We start from the raw sequence: 27,365 nt of genomic DNA on the forward strand, positions 1-27,365 counted from the left end.
TCAGAGGTGGTTGGTCCTACCCATTTTTCCCCTAGGTAATTTTTATCTCAGAGATTACCATCACTATTTGGGGGTACCATGCTATTGGTCTCATATACCCACTTTGACCTCTAAAGTCCCTTTCAATACCTAAGAGTATATGTTTCACAAAATTGCCCATTTATTTATGTTCTAGGTGTTGTTTGGTATACGATGTTAATTTTCCTCTAGGTTTCTCTCAAGCCATAAGAGTATCAAGTACAGAATTGTTCCATGCTTAATCTTTGTAAATAACATTGATTAAGTAAATGCGGGGCCAGGGATTGAGGGGAGTAATTGATCAGAAATTTAACAAATGTTGAGCTGCATAAAGTAGACTGTATTTCTTTGAACTGAAAAAGTGGCTAAGACTGAACATCTTGAACATCATTTTCTCTGATATTACCTCAAATTAACAACTTTAATATTATTTTAGAATTGTGTCTCTGAACCTGTTTAATAATTTTAATATTTAACATGTATTTTTTATATTGCTAAGCATTGTTCTAAGTGCTTTATTACATGTATTAACTCATTTAATCATCTGAACACTCTGTGAGGTAGGTGCTATTATTATCCCCCTTTTACAGATGATGAGGAAACTGAGGCACAGGGACGTTCCCCAAGGTCAAAAGTTATTCATAACTATCAGACACCAGGTGTATTAATTCAGCTTAATTCAAGGTTCATTTGTTAACCATCTAGTAAATATAATAGTTGACAAGGTAGACAAAAATTGTATAATTGTATACTTAAGCAAGGATAAATCATAATGTAATAATGCCATGAGTGAATCGCCTAGGCGAGTCAGGCTCCTTTCAGTTAGTGGGAAATGGAGAAAGATTATGTAGTTAAGGTCATGAATAGCGCAGGAACATCTGCTTGGGTAAGTCAGGTTTGTGAAAAATGCAGAAAAAAGGCTTGGTTCTGAGGTGTGTGAAAACAGTCATTCTTTTGTGAGGACTAAGATTAGTTTTAGAAGAGGCATCTGATGCGGTACATTAAACCTAGGGTAATGGTTAAGGAAATACACATGTATGAGGCTTCTTAGGAGCAGGGAAAGAGAAAGGTGCCATTTGAAGTCAGTAAGAAAGGGTAACAACGCGCTTTTCCTGCCCTTCCCCCCTCTAGAGAATCAGTAAATAGCCTGATTCTACTCAAATTCCTTCCCTATCCAAATTCCCTTGACTACAACTCAGACCTTTTGGATTTGCGCTTTTTAGAAGTACTGTACTTCACATTCTGGCACCGTAAGCCCGAAATGTCCTTTAGGCAAATGTTAGGAGGGAAAAATGTATTCTTGCAATTCAAAACCGACTCGAATCCTGCCAGAAAGCTTTATGTTTGCGGACTTTATCGTTCCTTGCCTGTCCGTTTTTTATAAAACGACGCGACACACCTGACCACACAGCCTCAGATCCTATTCTAACATCGTTCCATCCTGTTACCCTTTTAAGAGGCGGATCCCGCAGTGTCCTTTCCTCCCTCCCAGCCACCTCTACCCCCAGTCGGCTGGGCGGAGCTTCACGCTAAAGCCCCAGAGCCCGACGCGGCAGCCGCGGTAGCGGAGAAGACTGGAGCTCCGAGGAGCTGCATCTGCGGCAACCTGTGTGCTGACGCTACGTGCCTCCTGGCTCCGACCTAGCTCGCAGCTCCCCAGTCTCCCTTCATTCCTTCCCCACCTGGCGCGCACCTGCTCAAGACCAGGGTCCTGCCAAGCGCTAGGAGGGCGCGTGCCAGGGGCACTAGGGAACTGCGGAGCGCGCGCGCCATGGGGCCGCCGCTTGGGGCCGGGGTCTCCTGCCGCGGTGGCTGCGGCTCTTCCAGATTGCTGGCATGGTGCTTCCTGCTGGCCCTGAGTCCGCAGGCACCCGGTTCCCGGGGGGCTGAAGCAGTGTGGACCGCGTACCTCAACGTGTCCTGGCGGGTTCCGCACACCGGAGTGAACCGTACGGTGTGGGAGCTGAGCGAGGAGGGCGTGTACGGCCAGGACTCGCCGCTGGAGCCTGTGGCTGGGGTCCTGGTACCGCCCGACGGGCCCGGGGCACTCAACGCCTGTAACCCGCACACTAATTTCACTGTGCCCACGGTTTGGGGAAGCACCGTGCAAGTCTCTTGGTTGGCCCTCATCCAACGCGGCGGGGGCTGCACCTTCGCAGACAAGATCCATCTGGCTTATGAGAGAGGGGCGTCTGGAGCCGTCATCTTTAACTTCCCAGGGACCCGCAATGAGGTCATCCCCATGTCTCACCCGGGTGAGTGCAGCTACTAGATTGCACCCCTCCAGACCTCTGCCATGGCCAGTTTCTCTTATTTTCCTCATTGCCCTCCTCGCCCTATCCCCTTGCTCCCAAGGAAAGTGGATGCCCTTTCTGTCCCCCACGGAGTGGGGCAGGGTCCTTCCCGAGATTCACCAGGGCTGGGTGTTGGGCAAAAAAAATCCTTCATTTGCCTCTCTGGTGGAAAAGGGTAAAACAAACCGGGTGCAGAGGCTGGCAAATCAAGGACTGTTTGAGCTCTTTGCGTTCCCTTGTCCTGGTTTTTCACAAGGGTGTCTAGCCTTGGATTAAGTGGTGGTGGGCATCCGGTCTTAAATGACAGAGGAGAAGATCACCTGGAAATCTCTTCCTCACTCTGCTTTTTAACAACCTCAGACTGGCAGATTTTCCCCTCCTCTCCATGTTTTTCTCTCCATGTTTCCTGGGTATCAAATACTAGATCGTGCTACTGTGCCCTGTTAACCTCATTGCAATTTTGGTGGAAACTTTGCTTAGTTCTTGGGTTCTTCTCTGCCCAGTGGTCTCAAGTCCCAAGTGACTGTTGGTATCAGTGCTTTTGTTTGCTTCTGAAAAATCTGATTTAGGTTATTGAGTTGCAAAACAGGTGACTAACGTTCTTGAAAAAGAAGAGGTTTCTGCATGAGGATAGCGAAGGCCTAGACTTTGGAGAAAAAAATAGTCCAGGTAGTTCTTAAATTCTTGGAGATGGTGTGAGGTTACTATTTTTCCCCCGTCGGTTATCCTTCCAGAAACCTCCCTATTTGTGATTAGGTATCCATACCTTATGTATATAGTTATCCTAGACCCTAAAGGACAAAGGGGAAAAAAATGGAGAAAAAGAAAGAGACACGTGTAATAGCAGTGTATCATAGTTTTTAAGAGCTGGGCCTCAAGTCAGAGCTTGGTTTAAATTCCTGCTCTGTTGCTTACTAGTCCTGTGACCTTGGGCAACTTATTTGAAGTCTTAGAGTCTGGGTTCTCTCATCAGTCAAATGAGAATGAATAATAAGAAAACTTATCCACAAGTTTGCCTTCAGGATAAAATGAAATAATGCCTTAAAGAGTTTAGTGCAGTAAAGCACATCATCCACTCTCAGTAAGGGTTAGCTGATAGGATTAGCCTTCTGGGAGTCACTGGAAGGATGAAGCTGCTTATTTGACTACTGGAGGTTTTCTGTTTTTCTTAAAACCTTATGACTGAACCTGCCTAGAGAGCACTTGTATTGAGTGGCTGGATGGCGTAATGGAAAGAACACTGAATTGGAACTCAGGAGATTTGAGTTCTTTTAGCCCCTTCTTTGCCTCTACCAACTTTGTAACCTTGTACAAGTTACTCACATGTCAAATGATTGTATAGGCAGTGGAGGCCAAGTTAGAAGGGTGTACCGAAACAAAACAAAACTAGATGAACTCTAAGATCCCTTTCAGATCTAAAATGCTATGATTTTTAGATTTTATATTGATTAAAGGAGAAACTGTATCTCTCTTGGCCAATAATTCATTGATTAGAATGAATCAGTAGCTTTTAGAAGTTACTGAAAATCAAGAATAAAGACCTAATAAAGTTTATAGTCTTTATATTTCAGTTGACTGTCTAATAGCAAGGGTTTGACTTTGTCTTCTAATGAGATTCATTTGCATGAATGATTTGTAATTAAAGAGTATTTAATTACAGAGTCCTACTTAGACCATTTTCCTTTTACTTCTGTTAAGGGTATTTATCTGATAGTTTTAGGAGACAATAAAATTAACTTTTGCTGGGCTCCCACTATATGCCAGGCACTCTACATACATGTTACTTATACTTTATTGAGAGGCAATATGGTGTACTAAGAAAAACACAGGCATTTTAGTCAAGATTGGGAATAAAATTCTGGATTTACCACACAATAGCTTTGTGTCCTTGATAGGATTATTTAACTTTACTGAGCCTTGGATACCCCATCTGTAAGATGGAGATAATATTTATGTTGCTGTGATTATTAAGGATTATATATATACTACCCAGCTGATAATAGTCACTGAATGTTATAATAGGTTAATGCTAACAGGATGCAAAAAAATAATGTACAAATGTATGATTGTGCAATTGTCGATTTGAAGACATGAATACACTGGGAATCTAACTATGGCTGTTGTGTTTCAGGATACCATATAGGAATAAAGCCCTAAATATTGATCACCAAATTACACTACATTCAGAAAAGCATTTTGATACTTTAAAAACAATATTATCTGAGATAAAGGCTATACCAAAGTTTGCCATCAAGCTAACTAGACAAAACTAGCAAATTACTTGAGGTAAGGAATCACATTTCTCCTTGAACTCCTGGAAAAACTATTTTTCAATATGGGGGAAAATCACCTTGCATATTATCCACATGTGTTATTGAATATTTGTTTGCAAAGTGTTATATTGTTTACTTTACTCATTCCTCAGAGTAAGCCTAGGGTTTCCTTTTAATCTCTGGTCAAAAACTTATCTTGGATCATAGTGGCAGAGAGATAGGACTGAGATTTAAGTATGGATTAATTCATTATATATTGCTGTGAATTACAAAGGGGCCACCAAATGTGGAAAAGCCTTCTGTATCTTCTTTGTTTACAAAATCTCTCTTCACTCACTCTCATAGGGGCCTGCACTTGAATTGTTTGCCCTTGGTTAGAGTTTGTGCTGAGTGTCTATACTCTCACCTAACTAATTTAGAACAGTTGCTTTAAAATTTTTGTTTAGGAGAAAGAAACTCCACTATATAAGAGCAATCAATTAGGAAAATGAGACTTTTATGTATACCAAAATTTTACAAAAGTTAATTGTAGCCTAGCATCAACTCATGCAGTTTATTTCTGTATTTTGTTTGAAGAGTATTCAGAAAATTCTGTTTCACACAGATAAATAATTGCAAATGACAGATGCTTATTGGCAGTTTGGCTTGCAATCTCTGGATATACTTCAATCAAATCAGTGCAGAAACCTGAAAGGAAATTAGGAGAAAATTTTTATTCCAAAGTATAATTACTATTCAAATTTCTTATCTTAAAAATGAAAGTCAGATAAGAAGTGGCCAAATCTTAAAGTAAGCATCAAAACCACCTAAAATGTAAGATTGTCACGAGACACGTTAAGCATGTTCTCACTATTGCGCAACAAACTGTTCTGCTTTCGCCAGGCAGATGGGCCTGAGCTTTGCCTGGTGTCTAATTGAGCACAACCCACAGGTTGAAGAGATATGTATACTTGCTTGTACAGTTTTCCTTGAGTCAACATTGTAGGCATGAATTTATTGAAAGACCAGTGCAGAACTACAACCTTCATAATTCATGAAACATTTACAAGAGCTTGAAACATATGCAAAGGGATGTCAGGAGAAGCATTATTCCTGAGGGCTGTAAAAAAAAAAGTGAATGAACCAAGCAGTTTAATTAATGATTTGGGAGTCTCCAATGGGATACAGTTTGATATATAACACAGTTGCTTGTGTACATTGTTGAAAGATAGTGGAACAGATTAGTTAAGAGGTTGTGCTCTGCCAATTAGTATTTTTTCAATCTTAGGCCAGTTATTTTACTTCTCTAAGTCTCAGTTTTCTCCTATGTAAGGTAGGCATAATAATAAACTTGCCTCCTAAGGTTGCTGGGATTCAATGAGATAATGCAGGTAAAGTGTTTAGCACAGTGTCTGACATATAGGAAGCTATTATTATGTTTTAATCACAGTTAAGATAAATATGTTTTAGAAAATGAAAGTTGAATCCTGTGTTTGTAGAACATAATTGGAAATGAACAGTCTAGAGTACTTCAAAGTCCACATTACCTGAAATTCTAATTTGATCCCTTTAGGTACGGAGGGTAGACTGAATTTTAACAGGAAAAAGATCTTTTGGTCCTCATATGTTTGTTGTACTTTTCTCAAATAACTGCTTCTCCCTCCTGCTACCAATCTTTTTCCGTTCACAGAGGACCTTGGAATAGTATGTTTGTACTACTTAATCACCACCCAATCCCTTCTCAACCCTTTTATATTTAAGTTTTATTCTACTTTTTCTAGAATGTTGGCTTTGAAAATAAATCTTTTTTTAATAGAGAAGTTCAAAAGGGATTGGCCAGTGATGATTAACCAATGTAAAATACTATTCTCAAAGCCATTTTCAGATGTAGCCTTCTTGGTATCTCTGCAGGACTGTATTTGACACTGTTAACTACCTCTTTAAAACTATCCCAAGTAGTGTCTTCCTTCCTTGCCTCTCTTTTGTTTCATTACTATTTTATTAATTCATGCATCTGACACTTCTCACTTGCATCCCAGACTCCTAGTACTCCTCCTCCAGTAAATAGATGCCACATCCTGTTGATTCTGGCACTTTAAACATTCTCACATATGTCTCCTTCTTCCTTGCTTTCAATACCCTGCTTTCAGTTCCTGTGTCTTCTCATGGGAAAAAATACTTAGCCTCTTGATTGGTCTCCTTGCCTCCAGTAGTTTTTTTCCTAGTATGCAGTTCTTCCTCCATGCCATCAGAACACAGCTCTGATCACATATATGCTATTACTTATAAATTTTAGACTACATTTATCAGCATGGCATATAAAACTCCTAGTAATTTGATCCCAAACTACATTCAAAGCTTTATATGCCTCTTCTTTTATGTTGGTCCCTAAACATTCTCTATTCTTTTCCACTAACATTCCTTTGCTTCTGCTATTGCCAACAGACCTGTTTTTCTTGGCTCTGCTGGTCAAAAATTTACACATCCTTCAAAATACAACAAAAATGCCTCCTCATCTTTGAAGCCTTTCTTAATTCTCTCTTTTCCTCTTCCCAGCACAGCCCACACCCAAAACAAAGTATAGTAATCTCTTTTTGTTCCAATAGCACTTCCTCTCTTATAGTATGTTCTGCATTTTGCTGGTAATTATTTGTTTACATATTTTACCTTCTACTGGATTATAATCATTTTAATGTTTTGTTAATCTTTGTAATCTCTATAGAAACCTTTGTACTATACATGCTCTAGAAATGCTTGCTGAATTGCCTTAAACACCCAAGAACTCTAATGCCAGAAGGGTCACAAGATTCACTAGAAAAGTATCTAGTGGATTGGAATTCAATTCATCGAGCATTTATCAAAGATCTGCTGTCTGATAGATACTGTGCTTCTTGCCTGAGTATACAAAATAATTAAGATAAAGTCCCTGCCCTCTTAAGCAATGTACAGTCTGGTAGAAGAAAGAAGAGCATACAGGAATAGAGTGTACACATACTTCAAGATTGCTGGCTAACTTCTATGGTGATTAGCCTGGTTTTATGGATTTTTAATGGCAAAATGCCCTAGGTAACAAGAAAATAATGACAAATGAGTTTTCATATTGAGCTTTCCCTGTGCTGGTTTTTTTTTTTTTTTTGATCTTTTAAAAACTACACCAGCATTATATTTATGTCTCCAATTAAAATGCTTCCATTGAACATGTTGGTGAATGTGAAATTTCATAAAGTAAAAATCTTTTTTAAAAAAAGGAAAATAGAGTCAGCCCCCTGTATCTATGTCCACATTTATGGATTCAACCAACTGAGGAGCAACAATATTTGGGGGAAAAGAAGCATCTGTACTGAATATGTACAGACCTCATTTTCTTGTCATTATCCCCTAAATGATACAGTATAACAACTATTTACATAGCATTTACATCGTATTAGGTATTATAAATAATCTAGAGATTATTTAAAATATACAGGAAGATGTGCACTGGTTGTATGCACACATTGAACCATTTTATATAAGGAAATTGAGCATCTGTGGATTTTGGTATCATTGGGAGGTCCTGAAACCAATCCCCCATGGATACTGAGGGATGACTATATAGCTTGATCAGTGAATTGTTTTCTAAGCACATAAATAACTTTTCCCCCGTCAGTCCCTGGAAGATATGTGTTTTCAATACAGAATGCCACATTTTAACTCTGTTCACACTCAAATGGACAGAAAAGAGGAGAGTACTAAAGACATTTTCTAAGTAATTTTCTGATTATAAAATTAACTGTTATAGAAAACTTGAAAAATACAGAAAAGTGTAAAACTAAAATACCCATAATTTTACAACACAGATGACACCATTAATATTCCTTCTTACCTTGACTTCTGTACGTAGGCATAACTTTGTATTCTACTTTTATAATAGTTAATTTTTTATAAATATTAATGTAGTATTAATAAAATACAGAAAAAAATGAAAAAAGATATACAAATCTGTTTTAGCATTTTTTTTGGGGGGGGGGGTTAGTCATTTTATTCTTTTTTTTTATTTATTTATTTTGAGACAGAGTCTCGCTTTGTCTCCCAGGCTGGAGTACCATGGCGTGATCTCAGCTCACTGAAACCTCCTCTTCCCGGGTTCAAGTGATTCTCATGCCTCAGCCTCTCAAGTAGCTGGGATTACAGGCCTGTGCTAACATACCTGGCTAATTGTTGTAGTTTTAGCAGAGACAGGGTTTCACCATGTTGGCCAGGCTGGTCTCTAACGCCTGACCTCAAGTGATCTGCCTGCTTTAGCCTCCCAAAGTGCTGGAATTACAGGCGTGAGCCACCGCGCCCAGCGTATCATTTTATTCTTTTGTTCTGTATATAGATATATTATTTAAAGAATTACATACTATATATACTAGTTTTCTATACTGCTTTCTATTGTAAGAATTTCTCCATGTATCTAGAAATAGAAGATGGTCCTCTTGCAGTTGAAGGTTGTGGTCATTGACTGAGAGTTGGGGATTGAGTCTCTCTTTCTTTAGCTACCAGAAAGGAAGTGCAAAAATGGAGATGGGGAGGGTTGTGAATTGGGGCATTTAAATAAAAAATATGCTCCACCGAGGTTTACATTGAAATATACTTACTAGCCATAAACATGGTCTGATCTAACCCATATGCATTGCCTATTGTGGCCTTGGTATTTCTTAGGATTTGATCACCACTTGTGCTTCAGTTCATTTTCTTCCCCAATATTCCCATAGGTAATGCCTTTTTCTTTTTCTTTTTTTTATGTCTTCTTCACAATTGAGGTTTGCACCTGGTTTCCCCTGTTGCTTTTAAGTAGCTTTTCTATTATAATGATGGCTACTGAACTATAAACTGTTGTTGGTGTTTACCCCAAAGTTTATTTGATAAGGCACCATAGGTATTTCCTGGGGATAAATAATTTTTGTATATATAAGTTCTATCGAAGTATAATATACATCCCAAAAAGGTACATAAATCATTGATTTATAGCTCAGCGAAATTTCACAATTGAGCACACCTGTGTGACCAGTGCCCCGCTCAAGAAATAAAATAGTACCAAACTCCAGAAGAGCACCTCACACTCCAATATGAAGAATTTTTATGTAGCACAATTATCAACTTTGTTTCCTGAGGGAATGATGTCTTGCAGCGTGTGGTAGGAGCCCAGTCACCCACAGAAATATTCTCCTCTTCACTGCATTGGAGTTATTTTATGGTGGTGATCCTCAGCTACATACCGTAGGGAGTTATTACCAAGCACAGAGTACATGCACCTTTCCAAGCCAGTTCAGAATTGCCACACTTTACTGTACACCACCACCTTGGAGCCCTATGGGCAAAGTGGAACACAAGGGCTCTTTGTTATGTTATTTCCTGTTCTGTCCTTTTCTTTTTCAGCTGTGTGTATGTCCTTCTATGCACCATGGCATGTAGTTGCTGCTTGAATTTACCGATAGTCTTAGTGCAATATTGATTTCTTTCTTAAGGAAAGTTTGGTGATTCATGCTGACCTCTGGGAAACTGGACTTGATGAAGGTTGTTAGCTCCAGAATCTGCTCATGAATTACTTGCTTTTAATACTTGAATGACCAGGTTAGGTACAAATCAGTAATTCTGAGTTAACCCTATTCATTTTGACCTTTTTTGAAAGAAGATAGTCCTTGAACTCAATAATTGATATATGTTTCTCTTTAGATGTTAACTTGTCATTTCAGACAAAATGTTGAAATAGCTTAGTTAAATACTACCTGCAACTAAAAGCATCTTAGCTTTTAAAAAGAAAATACACCATAATGTTAATATTGTTGGTGAAATTATGGGAGAAAGTATTTGTTCTCTTCATTATTATTTTTCTATATTTTCTGACTTTCTTATAACGAATGTTTTACTTTTATAATCAGAAAAATTCGTAATTTTAAAGAACCCAAAATACTCCAAAATTATTGATAGATCCTAAAGAAAGGATTACTAATGTGACTATAGTGACAACAGGAACAAAGCATATCTGCTCATAGAAATGATTTACAAACTATTATGAGAATTTAAGAATTGCTTTGGCCTTTTGAATATAGCTATCTAATCCATATGATAGTTGGTGTTACCTTTTATTGTTAACACTGGTTTCTTCATGTGCCTTGACGACTAAAAGAATTTTCAGGACTGACTTTGCCTATTTTAATATGGAATCTTTCTCTTCTCTTTACCCATTGTATCACTAGCTTTTTTTTTAACCTCCCCCCAACACACACATACATAAAAAATGCACATTCCATGCCTTTCTTTGCATTTTTGTTTTTTTTTCCCATAAGAGGCCTGCTTACCCTCATTAGCCCCCTTCAGTATCCATTCTACTGTTAAGATTAGTGCTAATAGCTCAATATGAAGAATTCAATATATTGGTAATTTTCATCCATGAGACACTGACTTCATCTGATGGTGATAGATTTTGTCATTCTAGAAAACAGGAGGAAATTGTATTAGATTAAGGGCAGAAGGGAATCGTGATATTCTTATTTTACACTTTGTTAATGATAGAACACACAAGCTCATTTAAATTGAGTTACTTGTTTTTAAAATGAGCATTTCCCTTGGGATTTTATTCAGCTATATAAAATTCCACTAGTTGGTGGTTTATACAAGAAACTGTCAAATTCCAAGGTTGTTTTGGTACCACTTATTTTCCTCTTAGAATGTATTTTGTGTCATACTTTTCTACCCTCTTCCTCTGTCTTTCATAACATGATTAATTTTACCTTAGATAATCTTACAAATACATACACACCCCTCTTAGAGCTTCTTTTTCCTTTTCAAAAATTTTTTGCTTCCTTCTATGTGATTCCACTTCTTTTGATGTAGTAGTAAACATTATAGCAAACCAGTACTCTCAAAATCTAATGACCTTGAAGGTGTCCATAACTTACTCCCATAAATTCTATAAAAACCACCCGTTAACCATGTAATCCTCCTGATTAAATACACATTTCCTTCATGTACCAGTATTCATGATAAATTTGATGTGCCTTTGTTTGTTTTACTTTAGATATTGCAGTGATACTGTTTTCTGAGAAGTTTTATTACAAATATGGGTTAAATAATAATTTATATTTGCTTTGCAGTTTTTGGTCTTCAAAGCACTTTCATATGTAATAATCTTTGAGCTCATTTGAGAACCCAGTGTTTAGCAGCATTACTATGGGAAAATATGTTGTCTCTACTTCCAAAGAACTGGTTTACAAATGAACTTTTAAAACGTAACCTATTAGTGTTTCTATTGTGGCTGTTCATTATGATAGCCCCATCGAGTATGGATTATTATATTATTCCCAACCATGCTGGTTTAGGGAGTTTTAATTCAGTTTCTTTGTCATGTTGACCAAAGTTCTGTCTCACCTTTTCCATGTACTTCACCTTAAAGACTACATTTTGTTTTCTTAATCTTTGAGGATCTCAGATGTTGGCTTATCTTAAGAGCATTTGTAATGTCCCTAAAAGTCTTAAGAATGTATCTTGATTTATGGCTTAGTTAGCCATCAATAGATTTTCAAGTACAGTTGTCCATTGGTATCTGTGGAGGATTGGTTCCATGACCTCCCGCATATACTAAAATCCACAGATGCTCAAGTCCCTGATATAAAATGGCATAGTATTTGTATATAATATATGCACCTCCTCCTATGTGCTTTAAATCATCTCTAAAATACTTGTAATACCTAATACAATGTAAATGCTATGCAAATAGTTGTTAATAGCATTGTTTAGGGAATAATGACAAGAGAAGAAAGTCTGTACATGTTCAATACAGGCACTTTTTTTCCCAAATATTTTTGATCCTTGGTTAGTTGACTCCATGGATGCAGAACTCATGGATATGGAGGGCTGACTATACATCTCTTATCTTCGAAGATTTCAACAGTCACTTGGATGAAAGCTAGAAAAAATGTGATCATATTGAGTGAGGGTTTCATTCATAGAACCATGGGCAATCTATATTGAACACAATTCCAAAATACTTTTATAGGTGTGTTTCAATCAAATTCTTTCATCACCAGTTCATTTTGGCAAAACGGCAGGATATATAAGACTGAAACTGGATGGTGTAAAATCACCAATTACCTCCCTTGGCACAAACCATAACTGCCATTATCTTTGCTGCTCCTCTATGGCTGATGCTTTTTGATTGAACTAGCTAGTAAGACAAAAGAATTGACTTACTTTGAGTAATGTAATTAAAGGCCAACAGATCATCATTTGATGGTAAGGAAAGCTATTTGATTGCTCTGTTTTTATTTCAACCTATTGTACCAAGGTGAATGTGTTCCATTTGAAATTGGGAGACAGCATATTGCAGTGGAAGCAGGTGTCCTTGAGTTAGACAGATTGATTTGAATTCCAGCTCTACCAATTAATAAATATGTGATCTTGGGCAAGTTGTTAACCTAGACCTTATTTATCTTGTTCATCAAAAGGGGGATGATAATACCTACTTATTCTATGATATTATAAATCAAGTGTTTGGCAGGTAGTGAGCGTTTAGTAAATGCTAGTTCTCTTGAAACTTTGCTAACAATTTCATTACTACTAAACATAATACTTCTCCATTGGTTATTATAGATATTTACTACCACATTTTGAAATATGTAATTGTTTCATATGTAGAAGCAGAAAAAACGTAACATCCATATTGCAATTTTTCTGGGCAGTTCCTTAAAAATGCAGGAAGAAATCACATAATCAAGAAACTGAAACGACTATATTATCTTCCTTCTCCCTGGTGTATTTCCACTTTAAGCAAAAGCAAAACCTTAAAATCAAGATATTAAGCTCTAACAATGGAAATGGCTATGACCCTTTTGCTGGCACAGTGGTTAAGAAGAGGGGACTTAGGAATCAAATGGATTTGGTATGAGTCCCAACTCTATCATGTAAAACTTTGTGACCTTAACCAAATTAATCTAAGACTCAGTTTCTTCTCCCATAGAATGGGTGATATAATTGTCTTTATGTCATAGGGTTATTGTGAGGTGTAAATTAAATAATATATGTTCAGTGCTCAGTGCACATCCTGGTTTATTAAGGGATAGCTTAACCATCTCCTTACCCTCATCTATAGCCCAGCTTTGGAGATTGGCAGTGTATATCACTGCAGGGCTTCTTAGAGCCTCTAATATGCAAAGGAAACCCTGTTTGACTTTGTTCAATGCATTATTTTCTGAATTTATCTGCAGAGTCCTTTTTGTCTTTCCAAATACTTAACATCTGAAATACGATTTGGGTAGCACTGATTATCAGACACTTAACAATTTCTCTCTTCTCTTCTCTTCCTTCCTTCCTTCCTTTTTTCCTTCCTTCCTTCCTTCTTTCTTTCTTTCTTTCTTTTTTTCTGACTTTTTTTTTGAGACGGAGTCTTGCTCTGTCACCCAGGCTGGAGTGCAGTGGTGCAATATGGGCTCACTTCAACCTCCGCCTCCCGGGTTCAAGCAATTCTCCTGCCTCAGCCTCCTGAGTAGCTGGGATTATAGGAGTGTGCTACCACGTCCAGCTAATTTTTGGATTTTAGTAGAGGCGGGGTTTCACCATGTTGGCCAGGCTGGTCTCAAACTCCTGACCTCAAGTAATCCGCCCGCCTTGGCCTCCCAAAGTGGTGGGATTACAGGCATGAGCCGCCATGCCCAGCCCTCATATTTTAACTGTATCAAAGTTTTGTCAATGTCAGAGACTAACTAATAAAGTTAACCTCAGTATGATAGGAACAGAATATATTCAATGTGATGACAAATATTCTTTTTTTGTACTAATATGGTAGCTTCTATATCAGGTTTATGTGGCTTTAAAGTGGTTCTACATGCTAGGTTTATTCTCTTTACGGACTTTCAGAAACAATTTATAGTGAAAAGATAAGGACATAAGTGAGACAGATTCATGTCTGGTTTTATAATTCGTGTGTGGGCCTTAATGTAGAAGCTAGCTTTTGTAATATGTTATACAGGAGGAAATTTAATATACTCAAGTACTAGAATGTTATTTTTTATAGATTTGTTGGTACCTATAGGATACCAAAAGTCATGCAGAGGCATCCCAAATTCTCCTTTTCTCTAATTTGAATACATAATGGAATAATAACTAATTGGACTACTGGAACTCTTGCACCCTTGGATTTTGTGGCCAGGTCAAAATGAATACCTAATCTCTCAACATAATACTCTTCCTAACTTTAATGACAAATGCAATTTCCAACCCAATCCCCATATTAAAAACTATACCTGAAGAGAATGCATGTAAGAAGAAGCACCAATTTCAATAAAAGTTTGAATGCCCCTTTATGACCAGCATTATGCTGAATGTTGTAGTAGGAGAAGGGGAGTGAGTAAGCAGCATGCTCAAAACAACAATGATAGTGTTTTTTCCTTCCAGGGACCTCACATTTTTAGCCTCTGTTGTTGTTGTTGTTGTTGTTTTGTTCGTTTGTTTTGCCTAATAATATTTTAGTCCGGCACTTAAATGTCAATTTAGGTAGGGCTTTCAGATCTGCACAAAAAATTACATTGACTAGAGTTTGGCAACATTTAAGGTACAGAGTACAGGTACCTTTCATGCATTGTTTTACTAGTTCCACCTGGTCTGAAAGGTTCAGGATAAAGTGGTGAAGGTCATGTCCCAGTTTCATTGTAAGTCTAGGCTATGACCTATGTCTGTACCCATATGTTTGCTCCTAAATAAACAATTGAATAAACAGTGGAATTCTCCTTTACAAGGGCTCACATTATAGGAAAATACAACCAACAAATAATTTTTACTTTTTATTTTTAGAGACAGGGTCTTGCCCTGTCATCCAGGCTGGAGTGCAGTGGTGCAATCATAGTTCACTGCAGCCTTGAACTCCTGGGCTCAAGCAATCCTCCCATCTCGGCTTCTCAAAGTGCTGGGATTACAGACATAAGCAACCACACTTGGCTAGAACCGAAAAATAAAGGACAAAAGGAACACCGTAATTTCTAATGATCATTTGTATAAATTTTCTCTCCCTAAAACCTCAAAGTCTCCTGTTTGCTCCTGTTTTTAAACTGCCCGACAAATAATCTAATTATTTTTAACCACTTGTATATATCTTGTTAGTCATAGTTGTTTCACCTTTTCTCATCAAATAGTCCTATCAGATTCTGAACAGCTTTTTATATTTCATAGTTTATAATCCCAAGGGATTGAAAATGTTGATGGTATAGAGTTTACTGACTAGCATTCCTCTAGAAAACATAAATAAATAGCAACTGCAAATGTTAAATCTGGTTTCTAGAAACCTTACCACCCCAAAACAAAAACAACGACAATAGAAAACATTGGCATAAAAATTGTAATATAATTACAGAATACCCATTTATCAGTATAATAACATATACACTATAATTTCTGCCTGGCCTTGCAATAGCATATCTTATTTTTTTCCTCAGTATCAGCAGAAATTTAAGGTTTTATAGAGACTCAACCTGTTCTGGATGCTTCAGTGCTTCTCTTTTATGCCCTCTGAAATTCCTCATAACCGTCCAAGCCATCAGCCTACTAGTGAACCAGGATGATTGTGTTTTAACTTGAGCTTTGGGCTAAAATGGCATGTGTACCAGCATCTGAATGGAAGTTTGAAACTGAGGTATACCAAAGCCCCATGTTGGAAGGGGATTATTTGTCACCATTAGTGCAGCTCTGGAAGTATGGTAATTTCAACAGAATCAGCACTGTGGCAATAAGCATTCCGCTAAACCCAAGGTCTATAGGATAGAATTAATATTTAATTTTTTATCTGTTTTTGTGATAGGTCTTTGCTGTAGGCAGACATGTCTTGTCTAGATATGCCATCTTTATATAGAGAGAGGACGCACACGGTAGACTGTTAACCACAGTTATCTTTAAAAGATGAATTTGTTTTCAGATTAAATCAAAATTCAAATTATCACTAAATATATTATACTTAAAATTGCATTCATCAGAAATTTATTTGACATGTGTTATGTGGTAGGCACTCTGCTAGTTGCTATAGATACAGTGATGAAAGACCTAGTCCCTAACATGAAGTTCATAGTTTATGAAGGACAAATAAACCAGATAACTTTAAGGGAAGTCTGTAGTAGGTAGTGTAAAAGCAGGACATCTAACACAGTCAGGTCAGGATCTTATAAAAGGAGGTTTAATTTTATTCCATTGGTGAAATGGAACTCTTTAAGGGTCTTTTGAAAAAGAATAATGTACTTTTTCCTTTTCAAAATGTTTCATTAGTAGCCATGAAGAGAATGAATTAGAAGTCTAAAACTGGTGGCTTGGAGACCAGCTAAGGGGTTGTTAATGGTGATTTAAATGAAAGATAATGGTGACAATGGAGATATACTATAACAGGAAAGGAATGGGACTATTTCTGATATAGCAAATTTTTAAAATTCTATGTGAAGTACATTACATACTGAGGAAAACAAAATAATTCTATTGGCAGAGTTTTTCTCTGCATGGTAAAGGATTGGCATTGATCTGGACAGACGGAATAGACTGCTATCTTGAAACTCTTTGACCTTAATGTTGGAAAAGCTATAAACAAACTCCAATCCAGTATTTCTCAATGTATTTTCCACAGACCACATGCAGCAAAATAACCCACAGAACTTGTTAAACCTGCAGATTCCCAAGCCCCACCCCAGATATACTGAATGAAGGAATGGGGCCCAGAGAGCTCAGTGTTTTAACAAGTTTCCCAGCTAATTCTTCTGCCTATTAACGTTTGAGGATCATCGATCCAGCACAATGGTTCTGAAATTATGATCTGGGGACTACTAGTCTCTGAGATTCTTTCAGGGGTCCATGAGATCAAAACTATTTTCATAATAATGCTTACACATTATTTGCCTTATTCACTGTGTTAATATTTACACAGACGATATAAAAGCAATGGTGGGTGAAACTGCTGGCACCTTAACACAAATTAAGACTGTGGCACCAAACTGTATTAATTGTATTCTCTACCTCCATGCACTTCAGGAAACAGAAAATGCTGGTTTCACTTAAGAATGCCCTTGATGAATCAAAAAGAATAATTAATTTTATTAAATCTCTACCCTGCACAACTATGTATATAGTGTGTGTACATATTGATATACGTATATGTATATGCACATATATATACATGTGCATATATACACATATATATGTATTTCTGTGTCATGAAATGGGAAGTAGGCATAAAGCACTTCAACAGCATACCAAAGTATGATGGTTATCTGAAGGAAAAGCACTTGTATGACTGAGTCATGAGATGAAATAGCCACTTCAAACAACTCTTTAACTTGAAGATCCACTGACAAACAACAGTTGTTCAGACTTCAGTCCTATTTGGAAGACATTTTCTCAAAAGTTAACTGGGTGAGCCTGTCCTTTCAGGAAAACAAATGACAATATTTGTTGCCAATGATAAGATTTAAGTTTTTAAGCAAAAATCAGAATTTGGAAAAACTTTTATCTACTATGTAAGCATAACTTCCCAATACTTAGACTTTTCTAATGGGATCAATGGTGATATTAACAACTGACTTTTTTGTTATTGTTTTATCTTGAAATGAGTCCCCATATAACTGCATAACTCAGTGAATCTGCATAACTGAGTCTGCCTAACTGGGATCTATGTAACACAGTGAGCCAATATTTTCCAAATGACCAATGCATGATATTACAAAACCCCATATAAATAAAAGATCCATTCAATGTGTGAGATAGACCAATGGATTTTCATTTAACCAAGTAGAAAGAATTCATTGATATTGTTTCAAATTCTATCTTACACATAGTATTTAAGAAACTACCATTTGTTGAGTTTTGGTATAGTATCAAAGGATAATATCTACAGTTATCTGAAAATGCTATTGAGACATCCGTCAATTTTCCAATTGCATATCTGAATATAGTTTTCCTTCTTGTGCTTATTTGACCCAGCCATCCCATTACTGGGTATATACCCAAAGGATTATAAATCATGCTGCTATAAAGACACATGCACACATATGTTTATTGCGGCACTATCCACAATAGCAAAGACTTGGAACCAACCCAAGTGTCCAACAATGATAGACTGGATTAAGAAAATTGGCACATATACACCATGGAATACTATGCGGCCATAAAAAATGATGAGTTCATGTCCTTTGTAGGGACATGGATGAAGCTGGAAAGCATCATTCTCAGCAAACTATCACAAGGACAAAAACCAAACATCGCATGTTCTCACTCATAGGTGGGAATTGAACAATGAGAACACTTGGACACAGGAAGGGGGACATCACACACTGGGGCCTGTTGGGTGGGGGGAGGGGGGAGGGATAGCATTAGGAGATATACCTAATGTAAATGATGAGTTAGTGGGTGCAGCGCACCAACATGGCACATGTATACATATGTAACAAACCTGCACGTTGTGCACATGTACCCTAGAACTTAAAGTATAATTAAAAAAATGATTTCCTTCTTGTGCTTTAACCAAAACAACATATCACTATAGATCTCATGCAGAAACAGCTATGAAGATTCAGCTATCTTTTATTAAATCTGATATTAGACGTTGGCACAAATGAAAAACAATGCCACTCTTCCTTGTTACATTTTTTTGGGAAATATAGTTATTTTTAATACAATTAGGTTAATTAACATGAACTTATGATTATTTTAAATGAATATATACATATATTGAGATGGAGTCTCACTCTGTCGCCCAGGCTGGAGTGTAGTGGCACGATCTCAGCCACTGCAACCTCTGCCTCCCAGGTTCAAGTGATTCTCCTGTCTCAGCCTCCCAAGTAACTAGGACAACAGGCACATGCCACCATGCCGAGCTAATTTTTTGTGTTTTTAGTAGAGACGGGGTTTCACCGTGTTAACCAGGGTGGTCTCGATCTCCTGACCTCGTGATCCACCCACCTCGTCCTCCCAAAGTGCTAGGATTACAGGCGTGAGCCACCAAGCCCAGCTGAATAAATAAATAAATGTTTTTCAAATTCCTCTGTGTTAATTTCTAATGTGGTAAATATCAATAGAAATAATCTACTAAACAAAAGTTCTTTGGAGTTCTCAATAACTTTAAAGAGTGTAAAGGGGTCCTGAGACCAAAAAATTGGAGAATTGCTGATCTAGCCCTTAGGTTCTATGTGATACGTTAAACATAACCACTAGTGGAAGTCAGAATAGTTCAAGCAGGATCAGGTGTTTTACATAATATTTCTAAGAATTGTTTACCTATGAGTATGACATGTCATCCACAAATTATTCATCTTTGACCTTTTGAACAGTGTCATTTCTAATTCCCCAATGTCTTTAATATACTGTTTCCTGAGGACTCCATCTGCCAGAGAATTTTTGTGCTATATCAAGTATGTGACCCATTCCCTAAAGTATTATTGCCTTCAAAAACTACAGCAAAATTATCTAGAGGTGCAGGGCAGAAAGGCAACTCACTGTACTCTGCATTAGCTGTGTGCCTTTGTTGATTTAAAAAAAAATGGTAATAAAGGTGATTTGGGTCACATTCCCTGCGATACACCCTCCCTCCAAAAGATGATCTGTGATAATCCAGAATATTAAGAACCATTGCTTTAATCAACAGCTAATCTGTACTAATGCCTATTCTGCAACAGACTAGATTTTAACAAAAGGCTAGATAGGAGGTGTCTTAGTTCATTTGTGTGGCTATAAAGAAATACCTGAGGCTAGGTAAAGAAAGAAAAGAAATCTATTTGGGGGCCAAATAAACCATATTCAAACCATAGCAGGAGGATAATCACTTTATACAGGGGTATGCACTACTGATTTTGTCTGGTTCCTAGTGAAACACTGATATATAGTCCAGATACTTTTAAGAAATCACTTGTGTATTTATTTCTTTGATGAGGTACACTGATAGTAAATACATATATATATTGCAAGAACTGCTATGAAGGAATCAAGAAACGCAAATTTAGTTCATCTGTGACTGAGACCAATCAAAAGGAAAAAAAAAAGTTGCCACTAAACAGGACTTTGAAGAAAGAGAGGCTAGTTTGGCTTAAAAGTTTAGATTTTTTTTTTTTCTGTTTTGAAAAAGCACCACTTGGGATTCTTGGTCTGATGAGGTTTGGTATCACCCTTTGAAATAGTTGTCCTTCCCCAGTTGCCCGAAGAGTTTGGGATATAGGAGGAAAAGCCAAGCCTTTGAAAAGCTACTGTGGACAAAATGAATATTTAGAAGTCCACTTGAATTGGTTCCAGATTTTATAATGGAGGAAATGTTTGTTATGTTGGAACTCTTTACAGCTAGATCTTGTTCATTCTGGATATCAGCAAATTCAGAAGTGCTGACCCTATTGTATTATCAGGATGTTTGGACAGTATTGAATGTAGTTTTAGAAGAAGAACTACTTTGCCCTTCAGTTGCCCTTATTATTCTCATTGTGAATAACCTCTCTTTTCTAATATGTTAATATTAGAAAATGTTGGTTGAAAGAGATACTAGAACAGCTTCCTTCACCTTGTATTTTGTATTTCAATGCCAAGGTGCTGTAAGTATGTTATCACTATGCTTAGAATATTTAATATATTGTAAAAATATTTTAGAATTTATTTTACATTTTAACACGTTAATATTAAATGTGGGGGAAAAAAAAGGTCCAGAGGCACAGAACTTATTACATAGTTGGTGCTTAATAAATATTTGTCCAGTGAATTTGTGTTTACAAATAAGATTAGACAAAAACCATAATATCATTAGCTTTTTGAAAGAAACAAGTTGGCCACCAGCAGGATCCTACAACGGATTTCTATATGTTGTGAATAATAATTTTTCCCCAATAATGCCCAAGATAGACATTCTTTGTATTAACATTTTAATTGAATGATATTCAACAATAGGTAAGAGTTGCTACAGCTTATTTCATTACCTTTGTTCCCAAGATAGGTACATGCCAAAACCTTTTTTCACTGTTAAACATTTGAAATTGAATCTCTATTTCTTCTTCTACTTAATTGCTACCTATTTCTAATCTGTCCCTTCTCCTAAGATACTTTAGATAGCAGAATGAAAATGCATAAAACTCTAGCCATGTCTTGTTATTATTAATGACTATTAAGCTTGAGAATTTCTCATAGAATTGGAATCTATAACTACTATATACATTTGTTGTATCAAGATAAGTGTTCTTTAAGTTATAATGGACTCAGGAATCTGTATTTAAGTAATAAGGGTCCAGATTAACTACTCTTGATGACTAAATTGTCAAATACAAAGTGGTATAAATACACTGGAATTATAAAAATGACAGCTTTTTCTGCTATTCAACTCTGAAAATGTAATTATTAGATATAAGATTTATGAGTAAATCCTTGATTGATCTCTACAAATCAGATAGGCATTTAACAAATAAATTTTATAGTTTGTGTTAATGATTTTTGCCTAACAGTCCGTGAAAGAAAAGGGTGTGAATGATCTCACAATTACCTTTGAAACAAAGTACAGATTTAGAAAGATTGAAATCTTGAAAAGACAGCTGTTCGGTGATTGGGGTTTAGACTATTAGTTCGTTGTCCAATTATCAGTTTTTCTCATCAGATACTTTTAGCAAATTGAGGACTTTTTTCTTTTCTTTGGGATGAGCGCTCTGTTTGTTTAGAAAAATAGGATGAAATTAATAAATGATTTGGAGATTCTATAAAGATAGAAGAAATGTAGTGATCTTCCTTTGCCAGACTTGATTATAGAACCTTAGAAACCTAGCACAGCCTGACCTCCTTCATGCAGAAGATGCAGCCCAATCTTCTGATCCCATTTGAGTTACTTTGGCTACATTATACTGTTTCTCTCTCCCAAACTGTAGACTGTTTCAGGTTACCAGTTTTTAAATAAAGAACACTATCAAGTTGAGAAATATCAAAACCAATACAAAACAATTTGTTATTTTACAAATCATTGGACATTGAAGGAAAATAAATTTTCCTTTTTATTCTACTTGTATCAGTTTGAAATGTGATTTGGGAATTATTATTTTCTACTACTGGCCATAGTAGTAGATATATACAATTCATTTCACTGGCTTGGATCATATTCTTCCTAGTGATGAATATCTAACATATGGAAGATATTTGCAAGTGCGTAGAGGGCAGGGACTGCACTTTATTACTCTCTGTAGCCCCACAGGCTAGCATAGTGCCAGGCATGTGTGTAGATATTCAGAAAAACACTTAATGAATGAAATTAAGAGTACTGTCTGTCTTCTGTATAACCGGTCCACAAGAAAGTTAATGGAACCATAGCTTTGATCTTATTAGTGCTACATTTTAATCAACTGAGCTATGTAACCCATTTTTGGCTTCTTAAGCCTGGTACTTTCCAAAGGAAATAGTTGTTACAGTGAAATTTTGGACAGAAAAGTGGAAAACTCTAGAACTTGTACAGCAATCTATATATTAGCATATCAACATTGGTTTTAAAGATCAGCTCTCAACGTTTTGAGGAAAAAACCTTAATTTTACAGACTGGTAAAACTGATTGCATTTGTATAATATGGTGTTGTTTTATTATGAGAGAATAACAAAATTTGCTGATAAGCAAAACTCAGCAACATAAACAACATAGATTCAGTGATATGGTATCTGTTCATTGAACTTGTGTTCTTGAGGACCTAAACTCTTGTTTTCAAAGATCAATTTTTATGAGCACTTAAAGAAATGCTTTGATATTGCAGCACTATTTACAATAGCCAAGATATGGAATCAGTCATCAAAAGATGAATGGATACAGAAAATGTGGTATGTATACACAATGGAATACTATACAGCCTTAAAAAATGAAATCCTGTCATTTGTAGCAACATGGATGAAACTAGAGGATATTGTATCAAATGAAATAAGCAAGGCACAGAAAGACAAATATCACATGTTCTCACTCATGTGGGAGCTTAAAAAGTGAATCTCATGAAGATAGAGAGTAGATTGGTGGTTATTGGAGGCCAGGAAGGGGAGGGATGAAGAGAAGTTGTATAAGGGGTACAAAATTACAGTTAGACAGAAGAAATAAGTTCTAGTATACAATAATACAGTAGTGAATAACTTATAGCTCAAAGAAATGTAATCTTCTCAACACAAAGAAAAATAAATATTTGAAATGACAAATATCCTGATTACCCTGATTTAATCATTACATATGATATACAGTTATCAAAATATCACACTTATCACAAAAATATGTACAACTATGATACATCGATTTTTAAAAAACAAAGTGAATTTTTTTCTCAGGCAAAAGATGATATTTTAATCTGTCTTTGAAAAAAATGCCATCCTTCACATTTTCCAAATCTTGTTTAATATGAGAAAAGCTTCTGGTCCTGTGTATGTTTTAAATATTCCCTTCACTTTCTATTCCCTAACACACTGAAAATCAGGGAGATTAAATATCTATGATAAATTCTGAACATGACCACATCTATATTGCTTATAATAAATGGCTAACTTTACATACTGAATGTTTTGTGATCCTTTAAAAAGATAACTTACAAAGTCACTAATTTTAATTTGAGAAGTTTGGAATTTGCTGGCGCATTATAAGAGACCCTTTCCAATATTTTAAGGATAGAAAAAGCTAACGGGAAAAAGAGGCTCAACAAGGCCTGCTGTAGCAACAGAAACACACAACACCACACAAAAAAGCACACACACTAAAAGGGTTTTTTTCTTGTTCCACAAAGGAAGTTTGATTGTTCTTCCTTGGAGTTTCAGGGTACATATTTTGTGGTTTTTCAACAGAGTCACAAGTAGAGACACTTAATTTGGGAATGTGCATGGGTTTTCACTAGTTTTTAAACACAAGTATGAGGCCAGCCATGGTAGTTCACACCTGTAATCCCAGCTCTTTAGGAGGCTATGGTGGAAGGATAGCTTGAAGTCAGAAGTTTGAAGCCAGCCTGGGCAACATAGTGAGACCCCTGTTTCTACAAAATAAAAAAATTACCTAGGTGTGGTGGTGTATACCTGTATTCCCAACTACTCGGGAAGCTGAGGCGGGAGTATCACTTGAACCTGGGAGGTGGAGACTGCAGTGAGCCGTGATCGTGCCACAGCACTCCAGCCTGGGCAACAGAGCAAGACCTTGTTTCAAAAAAAAAAAAAGGAAATTAGGTATGCACAAGTGAAAAGAATAGCAAAGTAAAATAGTTACAAATTTTGAATTGTATTTAGTTGTAGTTAAGCTTTTTTAAGACTAGGTAAGTTCAGTATTGAGAAGTGGGGAAAGAGTAGAATAAGCAGTTCAATCTGTAACTGACTGAAAAATCAATTGTACTGAAGTTTTGAATCTGTAATGTCCAGTGGTGAGCTTCTTCAGTCAATTGTACACATTTCATCCCAATTCCACGTTCATGTGGCTATGGTGGGAGTATTTACACCATGGAAACTGGCACACACTACAAATTAGGGCTTTCTCCAACCCTGAGAGCAGATTTCTAAACATTTACTACTGCACCCATGAATGTGCCTATTTAATTTTCACTTTTACAGTTAAATAACAGCTTTAGGTTTCATTGAAGAAAACTAGTGTAGAATGGTGAAGAGCAGAGATACCAGAGCCAAACTATCTGGGTACAAATACCATTTCTTCACTTACTAGCTTGTGTTATCCTAGGCAATTAGTCAGTCTTATCATTAATGGGGATGGTAGCAATGCCTACCTTATAGGGTTGACATGAGGATTAAATATGTTAAGGGTCTGTTTTATAGATAAATCTTATCTGGCAACCTCAGAAATCCAGCGCATAGCCAGGATTCAGGAAATAAAAACATCACTGAGCCACCAATGTAAATGTCAGACAGAGGGTACTTGCCCTGAAGCCCCCAAGCTTTCTCTAGAAGCTAATTTTACTCTTTCTGTAGAACCAAGCTTGATTGTCTTTTCTGAGCCAAAGGTATATTAGAAGCATGACATCACCAAAAAAAAAAAAAAAGAGAGAGAGAGGAGAGATGCTGCTAGAAGCAACAACTGAAGTGAGAACCTTCCTCCCTCAAAGAAAATTATCCAATGTGAGAACTCAAAAATGAGTCAGACTGCTTGATTGCTAAGATCTGTTCCATTTCCAAAAATTTATGACGAGTGAAAAATTGCAACAGTTTAGAAACAAATAATCTTACTACTATGTTAAATAATGGCATACAAAGATAATCCAGTGTCAATAATAAATCATAATCAGTATCTCTTAGTTAAGAAAATAGGACAGGGAGCAAGATGGCCAAATAAAACCCACCAGTGATCATCCCCTCCATAGGAACACCAAATTGAACAACTCCCCACACAAGAAAGCATCTTTGTAAGAATCAAAAATCAGGTGAGCAGTAACAGTACCTTGTTTTAACATCACATCAAGCAAAGAGGCACTGGATAGGATAGGAAAGATAGTCATTAATTTCTTACACCACCCCTCCCTCATCCCCTGGTGGTGCAGCATGGCACTGAGAGAAAATCTGTGTGTTTAGGGGAAGGAGAGCACAGTGATTGTGGGACTTTGCATGGGAACTCAGTGCTACCCTGTCACAGAGGAAAGCAACATGGGGCATAATTGTGCCCATACCCATGGAGGGAGCATTTAGACTAGCCCTAGCCAGAGGAGAATTGTCCATCCCTCTGGCAAGCCTCACCACTGTGAGCTAAAGTGCCCTGGAGTCCTAGATAAATATGAAAGGCAGTCTAGACCAAAAGGACTGCAATTTTGAGGCAAGTCCTGGTGGTGCTGTGCTGGGCTCAGAACCAGAGGACTTGCGGTGCATATGGCCAAGAAAGCGTTTGCATCACCCCTCCCCCAACTCCAGGCAGTACAGCTCACAGCTCTGGGAGGGGAGGAAAGATTAAAGTGGACTTTGTCTTAACATTTGGATACCAGCTCAGCCACAGTAAAATAAAGCACCAAGCAGAGTCCTGAAGCCCACATTCCAGGCTCTAGATCCTGGATGACATTTCTAGACACAACCTGGGCCAGAAGGGAACCCACTGATTTGAAGGAAAGGACCCAGTTCTGGAAGGATTCATCACCTGCTGACTACAGAGCCCTTGGACCTTGAATAAACATTAATAGTAGCTAAGCAGTACTCACCTTGGGCCTTGGGCAAGGCTTCAGGTGTGACCCAGCACATTCCCAGCTGTAGTGGCCAAGGGGAGAGACTCCTTTTCTCTGCTTGAGGAAAGGAGAGTGAAAAGTAAAAAGGACTTCACCTTGCAATTTGGGTACCAGTTCAGCCACAGTAAAATAAAGCACAGAATAGATTCCTAAAGTTCCTGACTCCAGACCCTACCTCCCAGACAGCATTTCTAGACCCACCGTGGGCCGGAAAGGACACCACCACCCTGAAGGGAAAGACACAAGCCTGGCTGGATTCACCACCTGCTGATTAAAGAGCCCTTGGGCCTTGAACAAACAGCAATACTCACCATAAGCCTTGGGCAAAACCCAGAACTATGCTGGTTTCTGGTCTAATGCAGCTCAGTCCCAGCAGTGGTGGCCACAGGGGTGCTTGCATCACCTCTCCTCCAACTCCAGGCAGCACAGCATGGTGAGAGAGATTCCTTTTGTTTGAGAGAAAGTAAGGGAAGAGAACAACACATTCGGCCTGGTAATCCAGGGAATTTTCCTAGATATTACCCAAGACCACCAAAGCAGTACCTCTACTAGTCTGCAAGAGCCACAGCGTTACTGGGCTTGGGGTGCCCCCTAATGCATATATGGCTATAGTGACCAAAAACTTAGATCACAACACTCAATTCCCTTTG

General features: G+C 37.3%; 1 protein-coding gene across 2 annotated transcripts in view; it reads left to right on the top strand.

The window, feature by feature from the left end:
- RNF128 (ring finger protein 128) overlaps positions 1-27,365 on the top strand; it is a 105,822-nt gene that overhangs the window by 33,352 nt on the left and 45,105 nt on the right. The window contains 1 exon segment of one of the 2 annotated variants that reach the window (NM_001131226.2): positions 1,558-2,273. The exons of the other annotated variant lie outside the window; for it this stretch is intronic. Within the exon segment in view, the coding sequence (NP_001124698.1) occupies positions 1,790-2,273 (484 nt within the window). The 5' untranslated portion in view covers positions 1,558-1,789. 2 annotated transcript variants of the gene reach the window in all.

The sequence above is a fragment of the Pongo abelii genome, chromosome X (genome assembly GCF_028885655.2).
Source record: "Pongo abelii isolate AG06213 chromosome X, NHGRI_mPonAbe1-v2.0_pri, whole genome shotgun sequence".
In the NCBI taxonomy this organism is placed as follows: domain Eukaryota; kingdom Metazoa; phylum Chordata; class Mammalia; order Primates; family Hominidae; genus Pongo; species Pongo abelii.